We start from the raw sequence: 20,440 nt of genomic DNA, 5'->3' as shown, positions 1-20,440 counted from the left end.
CGCATCTCCTGATTACTTTTTCCGTATTGGTTACTTTTGAGATTCTTTGTTTTTTCAAAAATACACTTTTACTTTATTTGGTTTTGGAACAATTGGTTGTATGATTCGATGTTTAAAATGAAAAATTTTATTGTCATTTTGGAATTACACAAGTTGGTATCAGAGCTTTGGTTTAAAGGATTCGGACACACTCTCGAGTATGTCTGAACTCAAACGGAGGAATTAATAATCTTTTTAAAGAAAATAAATTTTCTAAAAATATTTTTACAAAAAAAAAACTGGTGCGATGCGTGCAATCAATCAAGCTCAAGTAAATGATTCTCAGAATACCCATACATGTTATGTTATATGTTTTGCATGCTAAAAGGTAACATATGGATATGATCAATGTTGCATAACATAGGGATATGATCAATGTTGCATGCTAGAATGCCTATTAGGAGAGATGTCTATTAGAAATGATGCCTATTGATGCTTTGTGGCTTATAGAGTTCTAGTGCTCGAATGTTGCTTGCTTTGTGCTTTGTAGGCCTTATATCGAAGAAGCTGTTAATGAACGAGACGTATTCTTGTTTTTCTTAAGGAAATAAAGGAAATGAAATGTGATATTGAGTTTTTTTAATGAAGGGGAAGGAAAGGAAGAAAAAAAAAAAAGGATTATGTATTTTTCCCTTGGAAGTTATCTGCCCAAATATGGACCGATTCCCTCCCAATCCCTTCCTTCCATTCCATTCCATTCTATTTCATCCCATTCCATTCGATTTCGTAATGCCTAGACCAGCAGCAACATAAAGGAAAATTAAAAGATTCTCAAAAACACAAATTGTTCCTAATTGTCAAATACTATGGTCTTGGATAAAAAAAAAAAAAAAAAAAAAAAAAAACACTATCACGAACCATTCTGCAGGTGGATGTACAAATGTCAATCTAGAGAAGCAATTAATTACATTTTAGTTATTGAAGCTGATGATTCAACCGGAAATGGACTTAATATCCCCATCTTATAGCATATATCCAACCCACCAGCAGCAAAAATAAAAATCAAAACATTCTCAGAAACACATACTACTCCATTCAAAGCATTTGACACCACGTTTCCAGTTTCTTGTTCTAAACACAGCCTTCCATCCAATGTAGCAAGTCCTGCAACACGACAAGTTTTCAATTTTCAACCTTGTTTAAATGATCCTTATAAGTATAACAACAAGATTGATGATGATTTGTTCAATTCAAAACACCTTTGACGATTCCAAAAGCTGCACACGTTCCAATTTTAAGATGAAAATCATCCAAGTCTCTTCGGACAGCATACCGGAATGTTGCACCATATAATGCACAGATGCTTATGGTGATTGCAGTTGACACAATAAGCTCGTAGGAATTGGTCATATGAGTTAGGGAAATGGGGAAGCTTGCCAAGGTCCCAACAATGCCGGAAATCAATGCAGCTTTTACGGATTCCAACTTCTCTTTGTTCTTGTATATCGTTTTTCTTCCATTCTCAGCTTCTACCGTCTTCAATGGAAACCCTAATTTCTGTTACCATAAAAACTCATAATTTTATGGTAAATAAAGAAGAAACGGACCTCAAAATCCCTTGTTTCAAGCTGATTCATGTATTCCATCGTCTTCCTGGCTTCAATTTCTTGCTCTTGGGCCTCGGCCAACTCTTTTTTGGCCGATTCAACTCTCTGTGTAGCTTTAACCAATTCATCTACTTGCTGGTCCGCTATACCTGATATCACGTTCTTCAGTTGACCGCCATTGGTAATGAAGTTGGAGCTTTTCGTATCACTAATTCGATTGATGTTAAGGGGGCTTCTGCAGTTCACGATCAACAGAGAATACCTTGAGGATGAGGATGATATTAATGGCGGTGAAAGCAGTTTCAATCGCGTGAGGAATGGAGTTTCTGCAGCAAAAATGGGAATGGGTGTGGTTGCCATGCTTTGTGGATAGCTGCCCTCTGTTTGTGGGGTATATATTACCATAGCAAAGGAGTTGCTTTATTTTCTTTTTGATCTAAATTCATTTCGTGTTTGAGTTCTAAAGAATTAAATTAAATCAAATGGTTTGTTTATATATATTGAACTGAATGAGATTTACTTATTAATTTATATAGTTATACTATAACTTAATATAAATAAATTTACTAGAAAATTACATGATCAAGACCATTTTTTAATATAACGCAAAATTTCCACACATTTCTTGTATAAGTTGTTCGATAAAAAAACACATTTCTTGTATAAAGAAATTCACGAAAATTCATGTGTACGCCTTAGAAAATGTTGCCAACAAAGATTTAGTGGAAGTTAGCATCAACTTTAATATGGGAGCGACATCCTACAAAGAAGTTAAAACTTCTAGAAACACAAAGCATATTCAAATAATAACGATTCACTTCTACTATCATCATCAAACAAAACCCCCATACTTTTTGTTATTCTTAAGAAGACGATTGCATGGAAACACTTAAGACGAGGGGTTTTACGTATAAATGATAATTTATCTAAGGTTGTGAGGAGTCGAACGATAAACACAGTCATGCTGAAGACACACCGCCCCCTCTTCTGACAGGAGGCAAAAAAAATGTCTTGCTCCCTCCTTCTCACCGTGTCCTTCCTTGTGTGTCGGGGTGTTGTTAAAGACACCTAAAAATTAATCAAAACTAGGGATGCAAATGAGCCGAGCCGAGCCCGAGCCTGGTCAGGCTCGGCTCGGGCTCGTTTAAGTTATATAAGGCTCGAGCTCGAGCTCGGCTCGATTCGAGCTTCCTTGTACTGAGCTCAGCTCGAGCTCGTAAAGAATTATACAAGCTCGGCTCGGGCTCGGGCTCGACTCTTTTTTTATTTGATGTGTCTAAATAAGCTTAAGCTCGACTCGAGCTCGTTAAGAAGCTCGTTTACTAATACCCTAAATTCATAATTCCCCTAATATATTTTTATTTTAATATATATAAATAATATTAAATTATATTATATAAATGCTCGTTTAGGCTCGTGAGCCTAATCAAGCTTAATGACATAGGCTTGAGCTCGAGCTCGTTTAATAAACGAGCTTAATATTAAGCTCGAGCTCGGCTCGGGCTCGTTTAGAATCGATTTCGAGTCGAGCTTTTAACGATCCGATCTCGAGTAGCTCGCGAGTAGCTTGGCTCGTTTGCACCCCTAATCAAAACCACCTAATTATCTAAAGTCCAAACCACCATTAAATCTTTAAACCAAAATTGACAAGGCTGCATTTTGTATATTTTTTTATTTTCTTTCTTAATCCCATATTATACGGCATTTTTTATATATATTTTATTTTATAATATATTTATAAAGATTAAATAATTTTAATACTTATTACCCTTATAGTTAAAAAATATATTCAGTTTATACTCTTTTCTATTTAAAAAAAAATTACTTTCAACCATTATTAATATATTGATATTTCAACTTTTTCAAACACATGTATACATACGAATGATCCTTGTGTTTTGGGATAATTTTTGAGTTTTGTCACCAACTTTTCTTCTTAACTCAGATCCTTCCTATTACATCTTTTTGTTGCACGGTTACTTCGAGCTAAAAAGACTATTATGCCATTATTAACTATTTTAATTAATTTTTTATTTACAAATTATTTATAAAATTAAAAAATAATAACACTCATCACCCCATCAATTTATCTTCATTTTTGTGCAATTGACCACACCCTTCCATTTGGTATTAGCAACTAATAACTATATTTACATTTATGGTCCTTTAACTTACCCTACAGTTACAATAAATATATGATCTTTATTTTAATGCGGTGTAAATGAATACCACTACAATCAAATCAAAATAATATAACTATACTTACATTTATGGTCCTTTAACTTATCTTGTATTTATAATAAATATCATATCTTTATTTTAGTGTGGTGTAAATGAATACCACTACAATCAAATCAAAATAATATAATTATGTTTTCATTTATGGTCCTTTAACTTATCCTATAATTTATATAGTATTCATTTTCACGCCTAAAGTTTTACTATAAATGAATGTGTCCCAAATATCATTTTCATTGTACGATAGTTTGAAAAATGATAGGCTAAGTAAAAGAAAATGAGTTTGCCATAATATTTGTCATTGTTTGATGAGTTAAATTACGAGGTATGTTCGTGTATTATTTTCACGCCTAAAGTTTTACTATAAATGAATGTGTCCCAAATATCATTTTCATTGTACGATAGTTTGAAAAATGATAGGCTAAGTAAAAGAAAATGAGTTTGCCATAATATTTGTCATTGTTTGATGAGTTAAATTACGAGGTATGTTCGTGTATTATTATTCATATATTTATGTTTTTATATATCACATATTTATATTTATAATGGGTCTAATCAATTTGATTTAAACCAGGAACCAGAGAGACACAATACATTTTCGTTTCAACAACCTTCAACATTTTATTCAATTTCACTTATGTGTGAAATTCCAAATGAATTTCACCCATACGTTACAAACATTGAAGATGTGGAGGGAGATGGAAATTGTGGATTTTGGGAAATAGTTGTCTCCCTCGGGTATAGTCAAAATTATTGGCGTCAAATCCGCTCAGACTTATACAACGAGTTATTAGAAAATTCGGAACGATATGCAATGATTTTCAAGATGATATAAACAACGTACAACACGTTTCACTGGATTTGGTTATGCACAAAGTGAATATTGGTTGATTATGTTGGATACTGGATTCCTCATCGCTAATAAGTATGGTGTAATTGTCTATTTTATAGACAAACAAGGTTCGTCGACCTGTTTTCCGCTTTGGCATGGTCCGCAAGACATCTCACATCATAAATCTATTGTTATCGCCTTCGTTTATAATGGTCATTACGTAAAAGTTGATTTACAAGAATCATTTGTCACTTTGGCGTCACCACAAATCAGACCGTGCCGCTAGATGAGAAATATTGTATAATGTTCGACTTAATACATATATTCCACCGAATGCACCACGTGATAATTGTAATATTTATGTAGTTGATGTCCCTGATAATTAATAAAATTAAAATATGACATTGTTTGACAAAACGGTGGTAAATGAAAACGATAATTTTATTTGTTATAGTCAGTGTTGTAAAACTCGCCGAGTTGGCCGAGTACTCGCTACTCGGCCCCTTACCGAGATGAGTTACAAAATCCGAGTACTCCCCGATCGGACCCTTGTTGAAGCGAACACTATTGTAAAACTCGGCCAACTCGATGATTAATATGTATAGTATACTTAATGATTTATTATTTAACACACACATATGTGTGATTATTACTACATATATATATATATATATATATATATATATATATATATATATATATTAAATTTTCAATAATTATTCACAAAGTGGGATCATTGTGTGTTTTTTAGTTTTTGTGTATTCACATGTATCTAATTTTGTTATATATTTCATTCAACTTATGGTTTTAACTTATGATTTTGATATATATAATTTCCCTAAAAATATTTCTATATGAATTACCGAATCCGAGTACTCCCCGGGTACTCCCAATTACTCCCCGAGTACTCCCGAGTACTCGTTACTCGGTAGTCGGCCGAGTAGGTACCGAACAACGAGTTCTACAACCATGGTTATAGTTATGAAAAAATATCATATTATATTTTTTATTGTTCGTTTAATTATTTGTGATCGTTGTTTTTTATTGTTCGAAACGTAAACAAACTCGAATTTATATTAGGGAACAAAACAGAAAATCAGTTAGTGTTTTTATATGAAAGAAGGACTAAAAGTGTAGTATTGTTATATAATAATAATAATAAATTGTTAAAAGAGAAATGAAGACTAAGTTAGTGTTTTTATATGAAACAATGACTAAACGTGTAATATTCATAAATTATAGGGATACAACTTATTAATTTTTAGATTAGGGAACAAAACTGAAAATCAAACCAAAACATAAGGACCATTTCTGTAATTTACTCTAAACAAAAACATTAAAATAGTTTTGAAATCGCCCATGTTAATCTGTCCTATATACCATCATTACATTTTTAATATTTTTTTAATTAAGTTTACTATTAATGGTTTTCAATAGGTGGTTTTGACATTTTTTCGGGTGTATTTAAAATCTCCCGTAGCATAACTGTATACTAATACGATCATTGTCGACAAAATAAGAGCATTTGGTAGAACCGGTGAACTACACTACTTCTGGATAGATGCGTGGAACAAAGGGATTTTGCAGATGACTAACTTCCATATGCGAAAATGTGAAATAGTCAATAAAAGTGCCATTTTAGTACAATTATAACAATATTTATTTTCATCTACTATCTTCTTTTCAACTAAAAATATTTACTTTTTATCTACAACTCTTATTTGAGTACTACACAAAATGTTTTAATCATAGTATTCTCTTATTCACTATAAAGTAAGTTCATCTGAAATTGATGTTTGACATTATGAAGAGAAAAATTGTTATATTTGTTTCGATGTTAACTCATTCTAATGGCCCTAATGAATTACTACCAGCTAAGATGGATGCAGGTCCTCAATGAATGCACATACATTTTAGTAACATAGTTGCAAGAAAAGCTAGAATGTAAAACTAACACTAAAAAAACTTAAAGAAACAGAAAAGTGGATTGGTGGTGTGGATGCAAAGACTGACAGATTTAGGGCAACCTCCTCCCTCCAACACACATCTTGTTTTCTTTTTAATGGAATTCAAAGTCATGAGTGATAACTGAAAAAGGAATTGGTTACAAATAGGATGGTTATTCTGTAGTATATTTGCTTCTAGAAAATAGCTAGTCAACCACCAAAGCTATGACAATGCAAGAAGAAGCTTGAAAGACGGATCTATAAAAGGTGTGTATTTTAAAGCTCTTTTTTGATGATTTGGTTAAATATTTACTTTGTATTTAGTCCATAGTTTTCTTATTACATGTACATTACCATGCATATTGTACCATGTTTAGTTGGTGTTCTCAACTTCCTTCCATATATTTTCCACCTCTTCCCTTCTTAATAAGTTATCTTTTTATTGCTAGAAAACGATTACACATGTCTCTATCATGTATGAAACGATGTTTTCTAACCAGGGCAAGACAACAAATATGGATTACTTCACTGCATAGAGTTGTAAGGAAGATTGGGAATTTGATGAGAAGATTGAATTTACAAAATTCTCATTTTTATAAATTTTCTAACAAAGTATTTCATTTTTTTTTTAAATAAAGACATGGCTTTTTATCAATGATGTCAAGATTTCAGGATTTTATTGGAGATTTATCTGATTTTTTACAATAACATTAGAAGAAAGCTGACCCAAAATGTAATTTATAAGGAAATAAAATGTAAAGAGGAGATTAAAGACCAATTGTTGACCCAAAAGACCACTCTAAGCGAAACCGAAGAAATCAATAATCAATAAACCCCGTATAAAAGTCGTGGGCTGCCTCTTTGAAACGACCTAGGCATGTTTACGGTCGCTACAAGATTACTCGCTCCAACTAGACTTCTCATTGCTAACAAAAACTTCACTTTCTCAATAATGGCCGCGGCTACTTTCTCCGCAAACTCGCCGTCTTACACTCCTCTGAAAAGGGTTGGCACCCACAATGGAAGCTTTCACTGTGACGAAGCACTGGGCTGCTTCATGATTCGCCTCACCAACAAGTATTCCGGGGCCGAAATCGTACGCACAAGAGATCCGCAGGTTTGTTGAAGCACACCAACTGTTTGTTGAAATGCGCAAGTTAAAATTCTCTCTTTTTTCTTAAAAACTTGACTTGGTGGAAATATTCTATCCGATTGTAGATGTTAGAGACTCTTGATGCTGTTCTTGATGTTGGTGGAGTGTACGATCCCAGTCAAGATCGTTATGACCACCACCAAAAGGGTTTTGCTGAGGTTTTTGGACATGGGTTTACTACTAAACTTAGTAGTGCTGGTCTTATTTATAAGGTAGACTTCAAAGTTGAAACCGATGTGTAATCTTATTCTAATTCTTTTGCTTTAGCGATCTAATAAGCTGTTATCGTTTGTAGCATTTTGGAACAGAGATAATTGCAAAAGAGCTTCAGGTTGATGAAGGGCACCCAGATGTGCAGAGGTTATATTTAGCTATTTACAAAAGCTTCATGGAGGTGATTGTTTATACTTTATACTGATGAATTACATCTTCTTTTCTAGTTTCTCAAAAACTTGAAGAATTTTCTATTTGTTACAGGCAATCGATGCAATTGACAATGGAATCAATCAATATGACACTGATCAACCTCCTAAATACGTGAACAACACTCACTTGTCATCAAGGGTTGGAAAATTCAATCTAGACTGGACTGACCCTGATCAGTCTTCTGAGAAAGAGAATCAAGCTTTTCAGAAGGCAATGAATCTTGCAGGCACTGAGTTCTTAGATGTGAGTAATTATTATACACTATTGCTTTTTGTATGGATTGAAGAAAATGTTTTCTACTTGCTTACTTTTAATTTATGGTGTTCACAGAGTGTTCGATTTCATGTAAAATCATGGCTTCCAGCTCGCTCAATTGTCATGGAATGTCTTGCAGCAAGAACCAATATTGATCCTAGTGGAGAAATCATGGTTTTGGATAGATTTTGCCCTGTAAGTTTTTCATTTTTGTTAGATACTTTGGTTTATCAAAACCAGAAATTTTGATTTTATTTTTATTGTTAACAGTGGAAGCTTCACTTATATGAGCTTGAGCAGGAGTTGAAGACAGAACCATCTGTTAAATATGTTCTCTACCAGGTATCCATTCATTATATATATATATATATATATATATATATATATGTTATGTTTATTTTTTAATTTAAATTATTAATATTATTCTCTTGTACTGATAACTGGAATAAATTTAAAACCTGGCAGGATGAAAGGAGCAAAAGCTGGAGAGTGCAAGCAGTAGCAAAATCTCCTGATAGCTTTGAGAGCAGAAAGGCTCTTCCTGCTCAATGGAGAGGGTTGAGAGATGATGATCTTTCCAAGGAATCTGGGATTCCGGGGTGTGTTTTTGTGCATATGAGTGGCTTTATTGGCGGGAATCATACGTATGAGGGTGCACTTGCCATGGCTAGAGGTGGCTTAAAGCTCTAAAAATGGCATCTTCTTCTACTTTATTCGCCCCATTTTCAGCTTTCCAATTAAAAAAATTTATTTATCTTTTCACAAAGTGTATTAGATTGTTATGCAAAGTATGAGACAGGTGGAACAGTTGGCTTATTCAGAGTTCTTTTTTCAAGTTTTATGTTTTTATTTCATTAGTAAACATTTTGGCTTGTGCAATGTTTTGGAAGGAATTGGAATCTGTGTATTCTGGATTTGCAATCAGAAGGTATTATGTGTTTGGTTGGCAGAAACCGGAATGTAATTTGTTTGGTTGGCTGGAATTGGAATGGAATTTGTGAGCAAGAAAAGGGAAACAGATGGAGAGGTGAGTGATGATTTCTTATGAAATTCTAGTTAAAAAAGTATATGGATTTTGTAACATTGAAGAATTAGGTGAAATTGAATTCTATAATGTTAAAATCCATGGGTTTTTCGTTTTTGTCAATTTCAACATAATTTAATTCCTTACTTATTTGCAACAAAACAAGGGATTGGAATACAATTCCGACCAAACTCCATGAAATCTGGCAAACCAAATGTCCAAATGCCTCTAGTACAATGTACAGTGTCACGTGACTTTCGCGTGACCTGTGGACACTATATAGGAAGATGTAATCAGATGTGCTCTAATCTTGACGTCGCTATTCCAATCAAACTCAGCTATGGCGACTCTTACTTTCTCAACTTCATCTCTTCACACCAAAACCCTAACAAGAAAATCCGTAGAACATTTCCCCTGTAAAACCCTAATACACCTTCCGAAGTCCCCCAATTTTGAATCTCTGAGCTCTGTCATCAAAAGGAAAACGTTAATCGGTCCTCCGATCAGATCCACTACGACCACCATCTCCGAGAGTTTATCTACCACAACCGCCCCACAGACCCTCAAATCTCGGCTCAAAAATGGCGAGACTTTGTACGGTCTCTTCCTGCTCTCCTTCTCGCCTACACTTGCTGAGATCGCCGGTCTCTCCGGCTACGACTTCGTTGTCGTCGACATGGAACACGGTCCAGGCGGCATCTCTCAAGCTCTCTCGTGTCTCCATGCCCTCGCCGCAGCTCGTACTCCGGCGATCCTTCGTTTACCTGACTCAGACGCAGCATGGGCTAAGAAAGCTCTCGATCTTGGACCTCAGGGTATCATGTTCCCCATGATTGAGAGCCAGAAAATGGCTAAAAGAGCCGTCTCCTATTGTAAGTTCCCACCAAACGGAGTCCGTGGCTCTGCTCATACAATCGTTCGGGCCTCCGATTACGGAATCGACAATGGGTATCTAAGCAATTACGAAGAAGAGCTTCTGATCATGTGTCAGGTGGAATCGGAAGAGGGAGTGAAGAAGATTGATGAGATTGCAAGTGTTGATGGAGTTGACTGCGTGCAGATGGGACCGTTGGATCTGAGTGCGAGTATGGGGTATCTATGGGACCCTGGGAATAAGAAAGTAAAGGAGATGATGAAGACGGCGGAGAAGGGAGTGCTGAAGAAGACGGGGAAAAGTGGTGGTGGTGGTGGTGGTGGAGCTTATCTTTCTGGTTTTGCAATGCCGCACGACACGCCGGAGGATCTGAGGTCACGCGGATATCACATGATTTCAGGGGCAGTTGATATAGGGTTGTTCAGGAGTGCGTGTGTGGAAGATGTGAAGAAGTTCAAGATGAAATCGGCTGATTCTGATTCTGATGTCGACGGTATCGAAATTGCTAAAGATGGTGATGAGAAGTACTGGAGTGAATGACTTGATTTGTATTTCTTTTTCTTGTTCTTTCACTTCATTAAACGAGTGATCCTTTCCTCTTTTTGTTCAATCGAATGCAAACTATTTGAATCCAATAAATCCCCAACTAACGACATCTCTGGCATAATCTTGATTAATAGACCAAGATTAATAGTAATAGAGAAACTCTGTTAATGGAATGCAAACTCTGTTAGTGTACTCTAAGAATAAGAACAGATGAAAACATGGAGTTCATATTTCACTGAAATATATCTTTTTGATCATCAGAAGAGACGTTTAGAAATTCCCTGTAAAGCTAATCATTAGGTTCCTCTCGTCCATCGGATGATGGAGAAGGGATGCCCATTACTAAATTTGTTGAATGTGAAATATAACCAACATATATCTTTTTGGTCAAAGGTTGAATTGATTATCAGAACAAGAATTGGGATTGTTTTTTGTTCTCTACAAGATTGTAACTGTAAGATCATGGTAGTTTTTGTTTTACGAGATTGTAAATGTAATTTTACAAGATTGTAACAGTAAGATTGAATCAAAGAGTCATTTAAAACATAAAAATTACATTTTCATCTATCAATTAATAACAATAATGAATAAACAGTTTAAAATCTCCAATACACCATTTAGCAATAAACAATTCAAAATAAATTTTTTAAAGCTCGTATTCGATTAACTTAGTTACGATTTTATTTTCAATCTTATCCAAAACAATCTAAAGTTGATCAATATCGATTTACCTAGATGAGATCTTAAAATCTTAGGAAGAATATCGCAATTTTAACAATATTTGTTAAATAAATAAGAAAAAGCAAAAGTTGAAGAACATAAGGGCATGTAGATCCTTGATCCCTATATGTGGATTAGAATTGCAAACAGAAAAAGCGATTAAAAAGTATGTCATGTTTGATTCGAGGTGACATCATTTTCTTTTAGAAATAACCATTACTAATTTATAAACGTTATCAATAATAAAGTGTAACTTATAAAACTATAAATTAGAAAGAAAAAAAACATATAAGCAAAATATGTTGTTAATATTTAAATGTTATAAATTTACTAATGAAATAACTTCAATAAATAAAATCATAAAATTTAAAACAGCACATTGTATATTCAAAAATCCAACCAAACCCGTTTAATAAAAAAACTAAATTTTTTATGTCTTCCATCTATAGAATTAAACCAAATCAACTCATTTTTTCACATCCATTAGCAATCTAACCTAAATCAATTTTTTATTTAATAACCGTTCCAAAAAAATTATTTAATAAATATAGTTTATGATTTTTTTATTATTCCACTAAAAATTTAGAAATATTAAAAATAATTATTTTATTTCAAAACAAATAAATTTTTACTTAAAATATAAAGTAAATAAAATAAACATAATATTATTTTACGTTCATCAAACATACTAAATAAAAACACACCACATATTATTTTATATTCATTAAAGAAATATCTTTATCGACATATTATTTATCATCTTTCAAGTGTTTTCTGGTATTTTCTCAGGTTTGAATATTTTCAATTACAAAAAACTAGGAGTTTCATAACCGTAGAAGTTCGAATAACATTTAGAATCATCAAAATATAAAGAAAATTTGGATAAGGAAGATCTATTAAATAAAACCCATTTCAAAGAAAATTTTATATTCATTAAAGAATAAAACCCGTTTCAAAAGAAAAAAAGAAAAGATGAATAAGTAAGAAAATGCCCGTTTCAAATCTGATTCATTAAATAAAACCCATATATGATATATGATCGGGTCCAATACCATTGGTTAAGATCAATGTTCGTGTTTATGACAAATGGGGTGGTTTCCGGAATCACAAAATTTGTCTTAGATCCCAAGTGGAACATTTAAATCACTTTTTGAATTTAATATTACGCACCTTGCGTAATATTAAATCTTCCAAGGAACAACTTTGATTCTAGGCATAGACTGAAAGTCATGAAAAACTAGATGTTTTCAGACAGAATTTGGATTCTTTGATCTACCAAAAAGTGCTAACGAGAACAAACTAATCTTAGACAAGCGTGCACTATGCATCCCCCTACTTGTATAGAATCAATGTTTGAAATCTTACACATTCCATTACACAAAAACTTGGTAAACACTAAAATCACCAACAATACAAACTGCTTAAAAGTATGTACGACTAAGATACTGCCTCATGCTTCATTTTCTTGTAATATAATTACCACATGGTCAATAAATATAACACGATATAAAAAAATTCCAAATGTTGTGCAAGACATCTAAAAGCAAAAAAGGTGGAAAAGATGTTGTGTACGCTTTAGTCTCTCTTATAACAACAGTAAGGCTATCATCCTATGGCTTCGTGCTTTGCTACATTGACATGTGAGTGGTGTCATCAAGATTCATCCATGGGCTTATTTGATTCAGCTCCATAGTTGGGATCGGAAGAAAAATGAGCAGACATGGGTTTTGATTCACTGAATGGACTTGGACTTGTTGTATCCACTTCCATAGCAGACGCCCTTGGCGGAGATGCTGGCTGCACCTCAACCTCCGGGTAAGCCGCCTTAAATCTTGCCCTCAGCCCATCATCCACCAGCCGTGCACCACTCAACTGATTACCAAGTGACATCCACCTAATAATCAATCCATCATTTATCAAATCATCACATAATTTTCTACAAACTTGGAAAAATATAAAAAGAAAAAAGAATATTTTACCCTGCATGTGTGTTGTGCATTCGAGCAAACAATTCCAGCTTTCTTGTTCTTGGACTTATCCTCTCCAACAAAGGGTACATCTGACACAAACATAAAACTTTTTATTTTAATTTTTTTTTTTCAAATAAATAAATAAATGAAGGAGTGTGAATGAAGGTCACCTCATCAGGCTTACGACTTGTTTCTCGAACCTCTGCAACAATGACATCTGTATCAATATTCCTGTTGACAATTGGATCTCCTTTAATGCCAACAAGGCAATGTTCTTTGCTATGATTCAACCAATGACCAGTTCTCCCTGTTCTTATTATCCTTTGAAGTTGATTCGTCTTCACCCATATTATTTCCTCCACTCTCTTATATCCCCAAAGATCCAAACTACAACAAAATTAAATCAATGCAAACATTCAGCATCATATGTAAATATATATATTATATCATCATTCAAAACCATTTAAAAATTGATATAATACCATTCACGTCCTAGTTCCATTGCTCTTCCTGTTACCCAAAGAAAGATAAGACCATCAGTCTGTAAAGCTTGGATATTCAGATTCCTCATCTCATCATCAGCCATGGTGCCATAAGGTAACTCCATATGAATGTCCCATGGTGGATCAGCCATTATCACTCCGTATTGTCCTAATATGTCCATTCTGAAGTTACGAATGTCACAGTTAATCCACTGTGATTCACCAAGCTCCACTTCTGAACAATACTCAGCTCGCTGAGGCTTTAATGGCTTTGAAGGTCCAGAAACACCCATCATCATATTCATGTGTGCCACGTCTGGTGTTGAATCAAGCTCATAATGCACATACTTGCAAGTCTGCCAGATATATAAACACACACACACACACACACCAACTCAATTACTCAAATCAAAACAAAAAGATTTACATCATGATGATAATGATTTCACCTTCATGTGACGACAGGTGTCAAGAAAAGAACAGTCGCCAAGGTTCATATCAGTGTGGACAGCAATTATCCGCCTGAAATGAACCTTTTCACAGGAGATGAAAGAACCAGATTGGCGTCTGCAGTCTTCTTTGGTCAAAGCTGTACAGTATTCCTTTACTTGAGAACCACCTTTGCTTTTGAACTGAAATAATCATAATTATGGCGTTATGAGTTCTGTTTTCTTGTGAATGCGATTTGAAGAGGAAAAAGAAGAAGATGAAACAAGAACCTTTGCAGCAACGGCAGTTTCCTTTGCGGTAGGACGATGGATGAGGTCCAACAACTCCTCTCCTGTTTTTGATTTCTGTAACTCCTTGAAAGACTTTTTATTAAGTAAAGCTTCAAGATCTTTAAGATCGTCCTCCTCTGTTCTCGGTGGCTTCCCGTTTGAACCACCACCGCTGCTATGCATCGGTGAATACATCCCACCCATTGATGGTGGTGGTCTATGCATCGGGTTAACACCCATTCCTCGAGGCCTCCCTAGCATCCCCATCATACCCCTCGGCCCCATTATCTGACCGCCGCCGAACTGACTAGGGTCTCCTTGCCCCATCCAACCGCCATCGCCGATTGTCCTAGAGCTTTGCTGAATCGCATTCCCACCACTTGAATTATTTGAATTTGATTCGTTTTGTTTACTCTCTGGCAACTCTTTGACTAATTTGGTTCTATCGATCCCCTTCACCAAAACCCTAAATTTCCCATTCACTTTGAACTCCTCTAACTGAACCCCGCCGTTGTCCTCTGCCATTGACCTCAACGCCAACTCCACCGCTAGTATCGTCTCCCCTCCAGCCACCTCTCTCAACGCCGCCTTCTCCGCCACCGTAACAGACTGGAAACTATCGCTCTCCAACTTACTCAAAATCGACGCCGAATCAATCTCCGTAAATGGAACCCTCTCCAACAAACAAACTGCCACCATTGACCTCACAGTAGCCAACGGCGTAGTTCCACTCCCACCTTCATCCCCTGCAAAACCCTCCGTCGAGGGTTTTGGCTGTAATTCATCGGAAAGTTTTGAGATTTTGATCGGAGGAGCAGGGGGTGGTGGTTGAATGCGTCGTCTAGTATTAGGGTTAGGAGCGGGAAGAGGGCTGGGAAGAGGGGTGAAAGGGCGGCCATTGAAGGAGGAAACGACCTTGAGATGGAGATCGAGAGACGAGGTAATGTCTGGAACCACACCATATTGTAGAGAAGATATAATTTCGAGCTGAGAATTGCGTAGCGTTTCAATACGAGACTGGATTTGTTGGCGGATTTCTTTGATGTTTGCAATTTCGTCCGTGCTATCTGATTGAGGCTCCATTCTTTTTCTTAGGCGACAATACAAGCAGACGAGTTCCAAGGCTTTATACTACAAGATATAGTAAAGTATACGAATCGTCCTTCTGGTTTGGGCAAGTATTTGCTTTCATCCCAATCCTTTTATCGCTTGGACGGTTTCTATGGTATAATTTTGTTATGATTTTTGTTACTTCCAAATATAAAAAAGATTATTACGGTGGAATGATGGAGATTATCTATATCTAATTAACTATGCACTGTTCCAAAAAAAAAAAACCATTATTGGCCGTTTCAAAAATAAAAAAATAAAAAAAATAAAAAAAAAACTATGTACTGTTTAGAGGTGTAAGTGAGCCGAGCTACTCGTGAGCTACTCGGGATCGACTCGAGATCGAATTAAACGAGCCCGAGCTGAGCTCGAGCCTAAATATGAGGCTCGTTTATTAAATGAGCTCGAGCCGAGCTTCAATTAATGGGCTCGCGAGCCTAAACGAGCCTATATATCTATATATATATATATATATATACACACACACACACACACACACATACATACATACACAAACGCGCACACACACACACACACACACACACACACATATATATATATATATATATATATATATATATATATATATATATATATAGACACACACACACACACACATAGAGGCTCGTTTAGGCTCGATTAGGCTCGCGAGCCCACTAAATTGTTCATGAGCCGAGCTCGAGCTTCATTTTAAGGCTCGAATCGAGCTCGAGCTCGAGCTCGAGCTTCCTCAAATTAAACGAGCCGAGCTCGAGCTTTGTCAGGCTCGGGCTCGGCTCGGCTCATTTACACCCCTAGTATTGTTCAGAGTTTTCTAATAAATTCGGAATTTTGTAAAAAGTAAAACATTTTAGGTTTACAATAAAAATAGAAACAAAAATTTTAAAATAACAAATAAATAAAACCACTCCTAATCCCCTATCTTTTTATCTCGTTTTATCTTTCTTTATTATTCTTTATACTCTATGCAACATTCTTCTCAATCACTTACTATTGACTCTACTATTTTTTATACTCTATGCAACATTCTTCTCAATCACTTACTATTGACTTCTCATCTTTACTCTTAATCATTCTTCTTGTCTCATCTTTACTCTTAGTCATTCTTCTTCTCTTATTCCCCCTTATCTGAACTTACTCCCCCCCCCCCCCCCCCTTCCCTTACGATCCTTCACCATATTATTTTTCTCTTGAATTCCTTACCCTTAATCTATCGTAGATTATATCTAAGTTCTTACAAAGAACTCTCTAGAGATGGCAACGGAGGCAAAGAATACAAGGGACCTCAATTTGCATCCACATCCTTGAATCCTCGACCGGGAATCCCCAGCGAGGAGTTGGAGATTTCTTTTTCTCTTTTAATATGAAAACGTTCGTATAAAGAAATACCCTAAATTTCAGTTTTACCAATATAAGTTCAAATATTTTAAAAAATGTAAAAGTATTCATAGCTGGCATAAAAAATATAAACAAATTTTATATAATATTTAAATACATAAATGAAAAATTAAGTAGAAATTTTTATTTATCAGAATGACATTTTAGGTAAAATAGATAAACCAATGTGTAAAGAATTATACATGAGGTTAAATCAAATAAAAGAAGGAAAAGTACAATTTCAAGAAAGTAACTGCTAATAAGTTCAATGGATAAATTTTTCGGTATTGTAAATTATATTATAAATATATGTTTTGTATTATATATATATATATATATATATATATATATATATATATATATATATATATATATATATATAGGTCGGGGATTAGGGGTATCAATCTTCCCACTTTTTTATTCGTGGATTCCCCATCCCCGTCCCTATCCCCGATCAACTCAGGGATTATCCAATCAAAACGGGTGTAGGTTTCGGGTTCCCTATTAGACATAGGATTTTTTTGACATCCCTAGAACTCTCTTATCATGTTATAACTCACCTTATTACTTAGTGAAGACTAACTACCATTTTTGGCTCTTTTTCTTCAGCTGATGCATTCTTGATCCATCTCATAGGCCTATATATATATATATATATATATATATATATATATATATATATATATATATATATATATATATATATATATATATATACAAGTTCTTAATACTTGCCTTAGACTATTGATATGCCCAAATTATACCTATCTAGCTTTAAATTTATAACCTAACTACTTATCTACTAATGCATCTATAGACAATGTATCTAGTCAGTTTATAGTATAATAAAGTAAATTGAGTATCGAACACACGGAACGATTTCAGTATACTAAAATAATTACTAAAAATTAATAAAAAAAACAATATAAAAAGAAGGGGGTTTATCTGATTTTGGAAGTTTAGATTAACTTAAAACTAGTAAACACTTAACTAAAAACGACTGTTATCAAGATATTAAAAACACATTCGTTTAGTTTCGAATCCACCTTTTTCTATGGTTAATCCTTATTATGGATTAATAAAGTTGGTTACTATAAAAGGTATTATTATCAATCTTGATTTGATCTCCTAATATGTTTATCAATTCATGAACTGCTATGTAATGATCATACACAAGCAAACACATAATTAATTATTAAGAATTAGTGAGCTGTGTAAGATTTATCTAAAACACAATTATGATCAGATTATGCTTTACTAACACAAATAAAGTTTATATCTTTATTACCTAATCTAAGAATTAGTGATTCCTAGCTCTAGTAGTTTTTATGTTCATAAACTACTAGAGAAATATTTTCCAAAAACACGAGCCCCCGGACGTTTCCGTCGTCTGGTTCGGGGGTGTGACAACATCTTACTTGTATTCTCCCCCAAAATCATATAAAAACTGAAAAACAAGGGGGTATGAACTCACATTTGCTTTGATGTTTCGGTTTTGAAGAAGAAATGGAGATATCTTGGCCTTTAGCAAGCTTTCTTGAGTGATTTTTGAACTTAGAAGGTTTCTAAGAGTGTGATTACAAACAATTGTTTATAAGGAGTGTTTTGACACAAAAATGAAGTTATAGAACTTGGATATGTAAGAACTTACCAAGGAAATGATTATTTTTGGTGAAAACCTTCTTGAAACAACACTAATCTTCGAAATTTTGGAGGAAGAAAGAGGTTTTCTAGAGAGAGTTTCCTTGCAATATTTTTGAAAGAAAATGAGGTGGTGAGAGTGAGGTTTGGCGGAGAAGATAAGAGGAGATGGGAGGAGAGAGGTGAGGATGTGATGGATACATAAATGCATGAGATTTATAGATTATTTAATGGTTAATGTGCATGGAAGACCATCAAGCAAATGTGATGTGTCGATTGCAAGTTAATTCTTCTCCCCCTATTTTTTACACACACACACACAAACACACACACACACACACACACACACACACACACATATATATATATATATATATATATATGCATTGTGCTGATATTTTTGGGTTAAGAGGAATAAGAATAAGATAGTTTGGCCCCATTCTAAGCTTGGTTCGAATTCATGGAGCCTAATAATGGTATCCGGCCCATTGGGCCCTTGTGAGTGATCACGGCCCAATGTGTTATAAAGGAATGTGTTTATGGTCTATTAGGGCTAATTAATACATTTATGGCCTAATAAGGCCCATTAAGGTTAGTGTAAATTTTTGTGGTCCAACTTGGCCCATTAGAAGTAAGATGAACCATTTTAGGCCCATATGGTCCAAAATGTTGAGTTTTATGAATGTGGGTCCAATTAGAGCCTATTTAAGGGTTCTAACCCAAAGTAGTCAATTGGAAGCTTATTGGTCCATTAGGCCCAACAAGGAAGTCCTAGTTCATAGTGAGCTTAAACGAGTTTCATAGGGTTATTTTTAACCCCTAATTGACTATTTGAAACGTTTTGTATAAAGTTTTGGACTTCACAATGGATTTTGATGGGAGTTTATTGTCATTGAATGAGCATCATACATATTATCAAGTTAGGGTTACAATTGTTATCATAGTTAATGTTTGCGAGAGCATAGAATTACCTAGCTAAAATTGCTAGTTGTGACATCTGTCAATGCTGGCCTATCCTGACTGCCAGCTCCTAATCTTGATCAAGATCCAGTCTTAAATCACCTCATAGTCACCATACTAAAAATATACCAAGAAGACATCAAACATTCCATATAATAATAGAGAAACAACTTGCAACAAAACCCTAGGGGTTGTGACATACTTGTTACGTGTATGGGTCTTGTGTTTTTAGTAATACGGGCCCATACTACCTTCCAGACCAACCCATATTTTTCTCAAGGATCATCACAACACCCTAACATAAGTATAGGCAAGTGCTCAATCCTCACTCTTAGAGGAAGGCTAAACATCTCATAACAAGCCGACTGACCACAACTCATCCATGAATGTTCAACCAACCCTACAGCTGTAACACCCAAAGTTTGGAAGGCCTAGAAAGGAAAGAAAACCCTAATTTTAAGGGCGACTCGGCGATTCCAAGGATGAACTCGGCGAGTCCGAGCGGGATCCGGGTCGAGGAGTAAGTGACCGACTCGGCGAGTCGGGAAAGGGGACTCGGCAAGTCTGGTCTGTGCGAGGAA

General features: G+C 34.9%; 4 protein-coding genes across 4 annotated transcripts; 2 read left to right on the top strand and 2 right to left on the bottom strand.

Moving 5' to 3' along the window:
- Positions 1 to 873: 873 nt before the first annotated feature.
- LOC145034490 (uncharacterized) lies at positions 874 to 1,984 on the bottom strand. The gene is made up of 3 exons (XM_078982914.1): positions 1,587 to 1,984; positions 1,239 to 1,515; positions 874 to 1,143 (listed from the first exon to the last, which is right to left on the bottom strand). Exons 1-3 carry the CDS (start codon positions 1,944 to 1,946, stop codon positions 944 to 946), a joined length of 837 nt encoding a protein of 278 aa, XP_078839040.1. The 5' UTR covers positions 1,947 to 1,984; the 3' UTR covers positions 874 to 943.
- Positions 1,985 to 7,402: 5,418 nt separating this feature from the next.
- On the top strand, positions 7,403 to 9,363 carry LOC145034488 (uncharacterized). Its single transcript, XM_078982912.1, has 7 exons — positions 7,403 to 7,719; positions 7,821 to 7,967; positions 8,051 to 8,149; positions 8,233 to 8,424; positions 8,512 to 8,631; positions 8,707 to 8,778; positions 8,902 to 9,363. Exons 1-7 carry the CDS (start codon positions 7,480 to 7,482, stop codon positions 9,124 to 9,126), a joined length of 1,095 nt encoding a protein of 364 aa, XP_078839038.1. The 5' UTR covers positions 7,403 to 7,479; the 3' UTR covers positions 9,127 to 9,363.
- A 389-nt stretch (positions 9,364 to 9,752) lies between these two features.
- On the top strand, positions 9,753 to 10,944 carry LOC145034489 (Phosphoenolpyruvate carboxylase family protein). Its single transcript, XM_078982913.1, has one exon. The coding sequence runs from the start codon at positions 9,801 to 9,803 to the stop codon at positions 10,872 to 10,874; it is 1,074 nt and encodes a 357-aa protein (XP_078839039.1). The 5' UTR covers positions 9,753 to 9,800; the 3' UTR covers positions 10,875 to 10,944.
- A 2,088-nt stretch (positions 10,945 to 13,032) lies between these two features.
- Positions 13,033 to 15,890, bottom strand: MTA (mRNAadenosine methylase). Its single transcript, XM_078982911.1, has 6 exons — positions 14,772 to 15,890; positions 14,502 to 14,684; positions 14,053 to 14,408; positions 13,741 to 13,957; positions 13,580 to 13,659; positions 13,033 to 13,494 (listed from the first exon to the last, which is right to left on the bottom strand). Exons 1-6 carry the CDS (start codon positions 15,852 to 15,854, stop codon positions 13,254 to 13,256), a joined length of 2,160 nt encoding a protein of 719 aa, XP_078839037.1. The 5' UTR covers positions 15,855 to 15,890; the 3' UTR covers positions 13,033 to 13,253.
- Positions 15,891 to 20,440: the final 4,550 nt, after the last annotated feature.

Source organism: Lactuca saligna, chromosome 3 (assembly GCF_052625555.1).
Source record: "Lactuca saligna cultivar CGN05327 chromosome 3, ASM5262555v1, whole genome shotgun sequence".
Taxonomy (NCBI): domain Eukaryota; kingdom Viridiplantae; phylum Streptophyta; class Magnoliopsida; order Asterales; family Asteraceae; genus Lactuca; species Lactuca saligna.
This window is presented reverse-complemented; position numbering and strand designations above follow the sequence as displayed.

Coding starts and splice junctions, on each gene's coding strand:
- LOC145034490 (XM_078982914.1), bottom strand. CDS start 1,946: ATGGCAACCACACCCATTCCCATTTTTGCTGCAGAAACTCCATTCCTC. Junction 1,516..1,586: donor TTGAAACAAGGGATTTTGAG/GTCCGTTTCTTC, acceptor TTTCCATTGAAG/ACGGTAGAAGCTGAGAATGG. Junction 1,144..1,238: donor AGCTTTTGGAATCGTCAAAG/GTGTTTTGAATT, acceptor GTCGTGTTGCAG/GACTTGCTACATTGGATGGA.
- LOC145034488 (XM_078982912.1), top strand. CDS start 7,480: ATGTTTACGGTCGCTACAAGATTACTCGCTCCAACTAGACTTCTCATT. Junction 8,632..8,706: donor TTTTGGATAGATTTTGCCCT/GTAAGTTTTTCA, acceptor TATTGTTAACAG/TGGAAGCTTCACTTATATGA. Junction 8,779..8,901: donor TTAAATATGTTCTCTACCAG/GTATCCATTCAT, acceptor AAAACCTGGCAG/GATGAAAGGAGCAAAAGCTG.
- LOC145034489 (XM_078982913.1), top strand. CDS start 9,801: ATGGCGACTCTTACTTTCTCAACTTCATCTCTTCACACCAAAACCCTA.
- MTA (XM_078982911.1), bottom strand. CDS start 15,854: ATGGAGCCTCAATCAGATAGCACGGACGAAATTGCAAACATCAAAGAA. Junction 14,685..14,771: donor AAACTGCCGTTGCTGCAAAG/GTTCTTGTTTCA, acceptor TGATTATTTCAG/TTCAAAAGCAAAGGTGGTTC. Junction 13,495..13,579: donor ATGCACAACACACATGCAGG/GTAAAATATTCT, acceptor ATTGATTATTAG/GTGGATGTCACTTGGTAATC.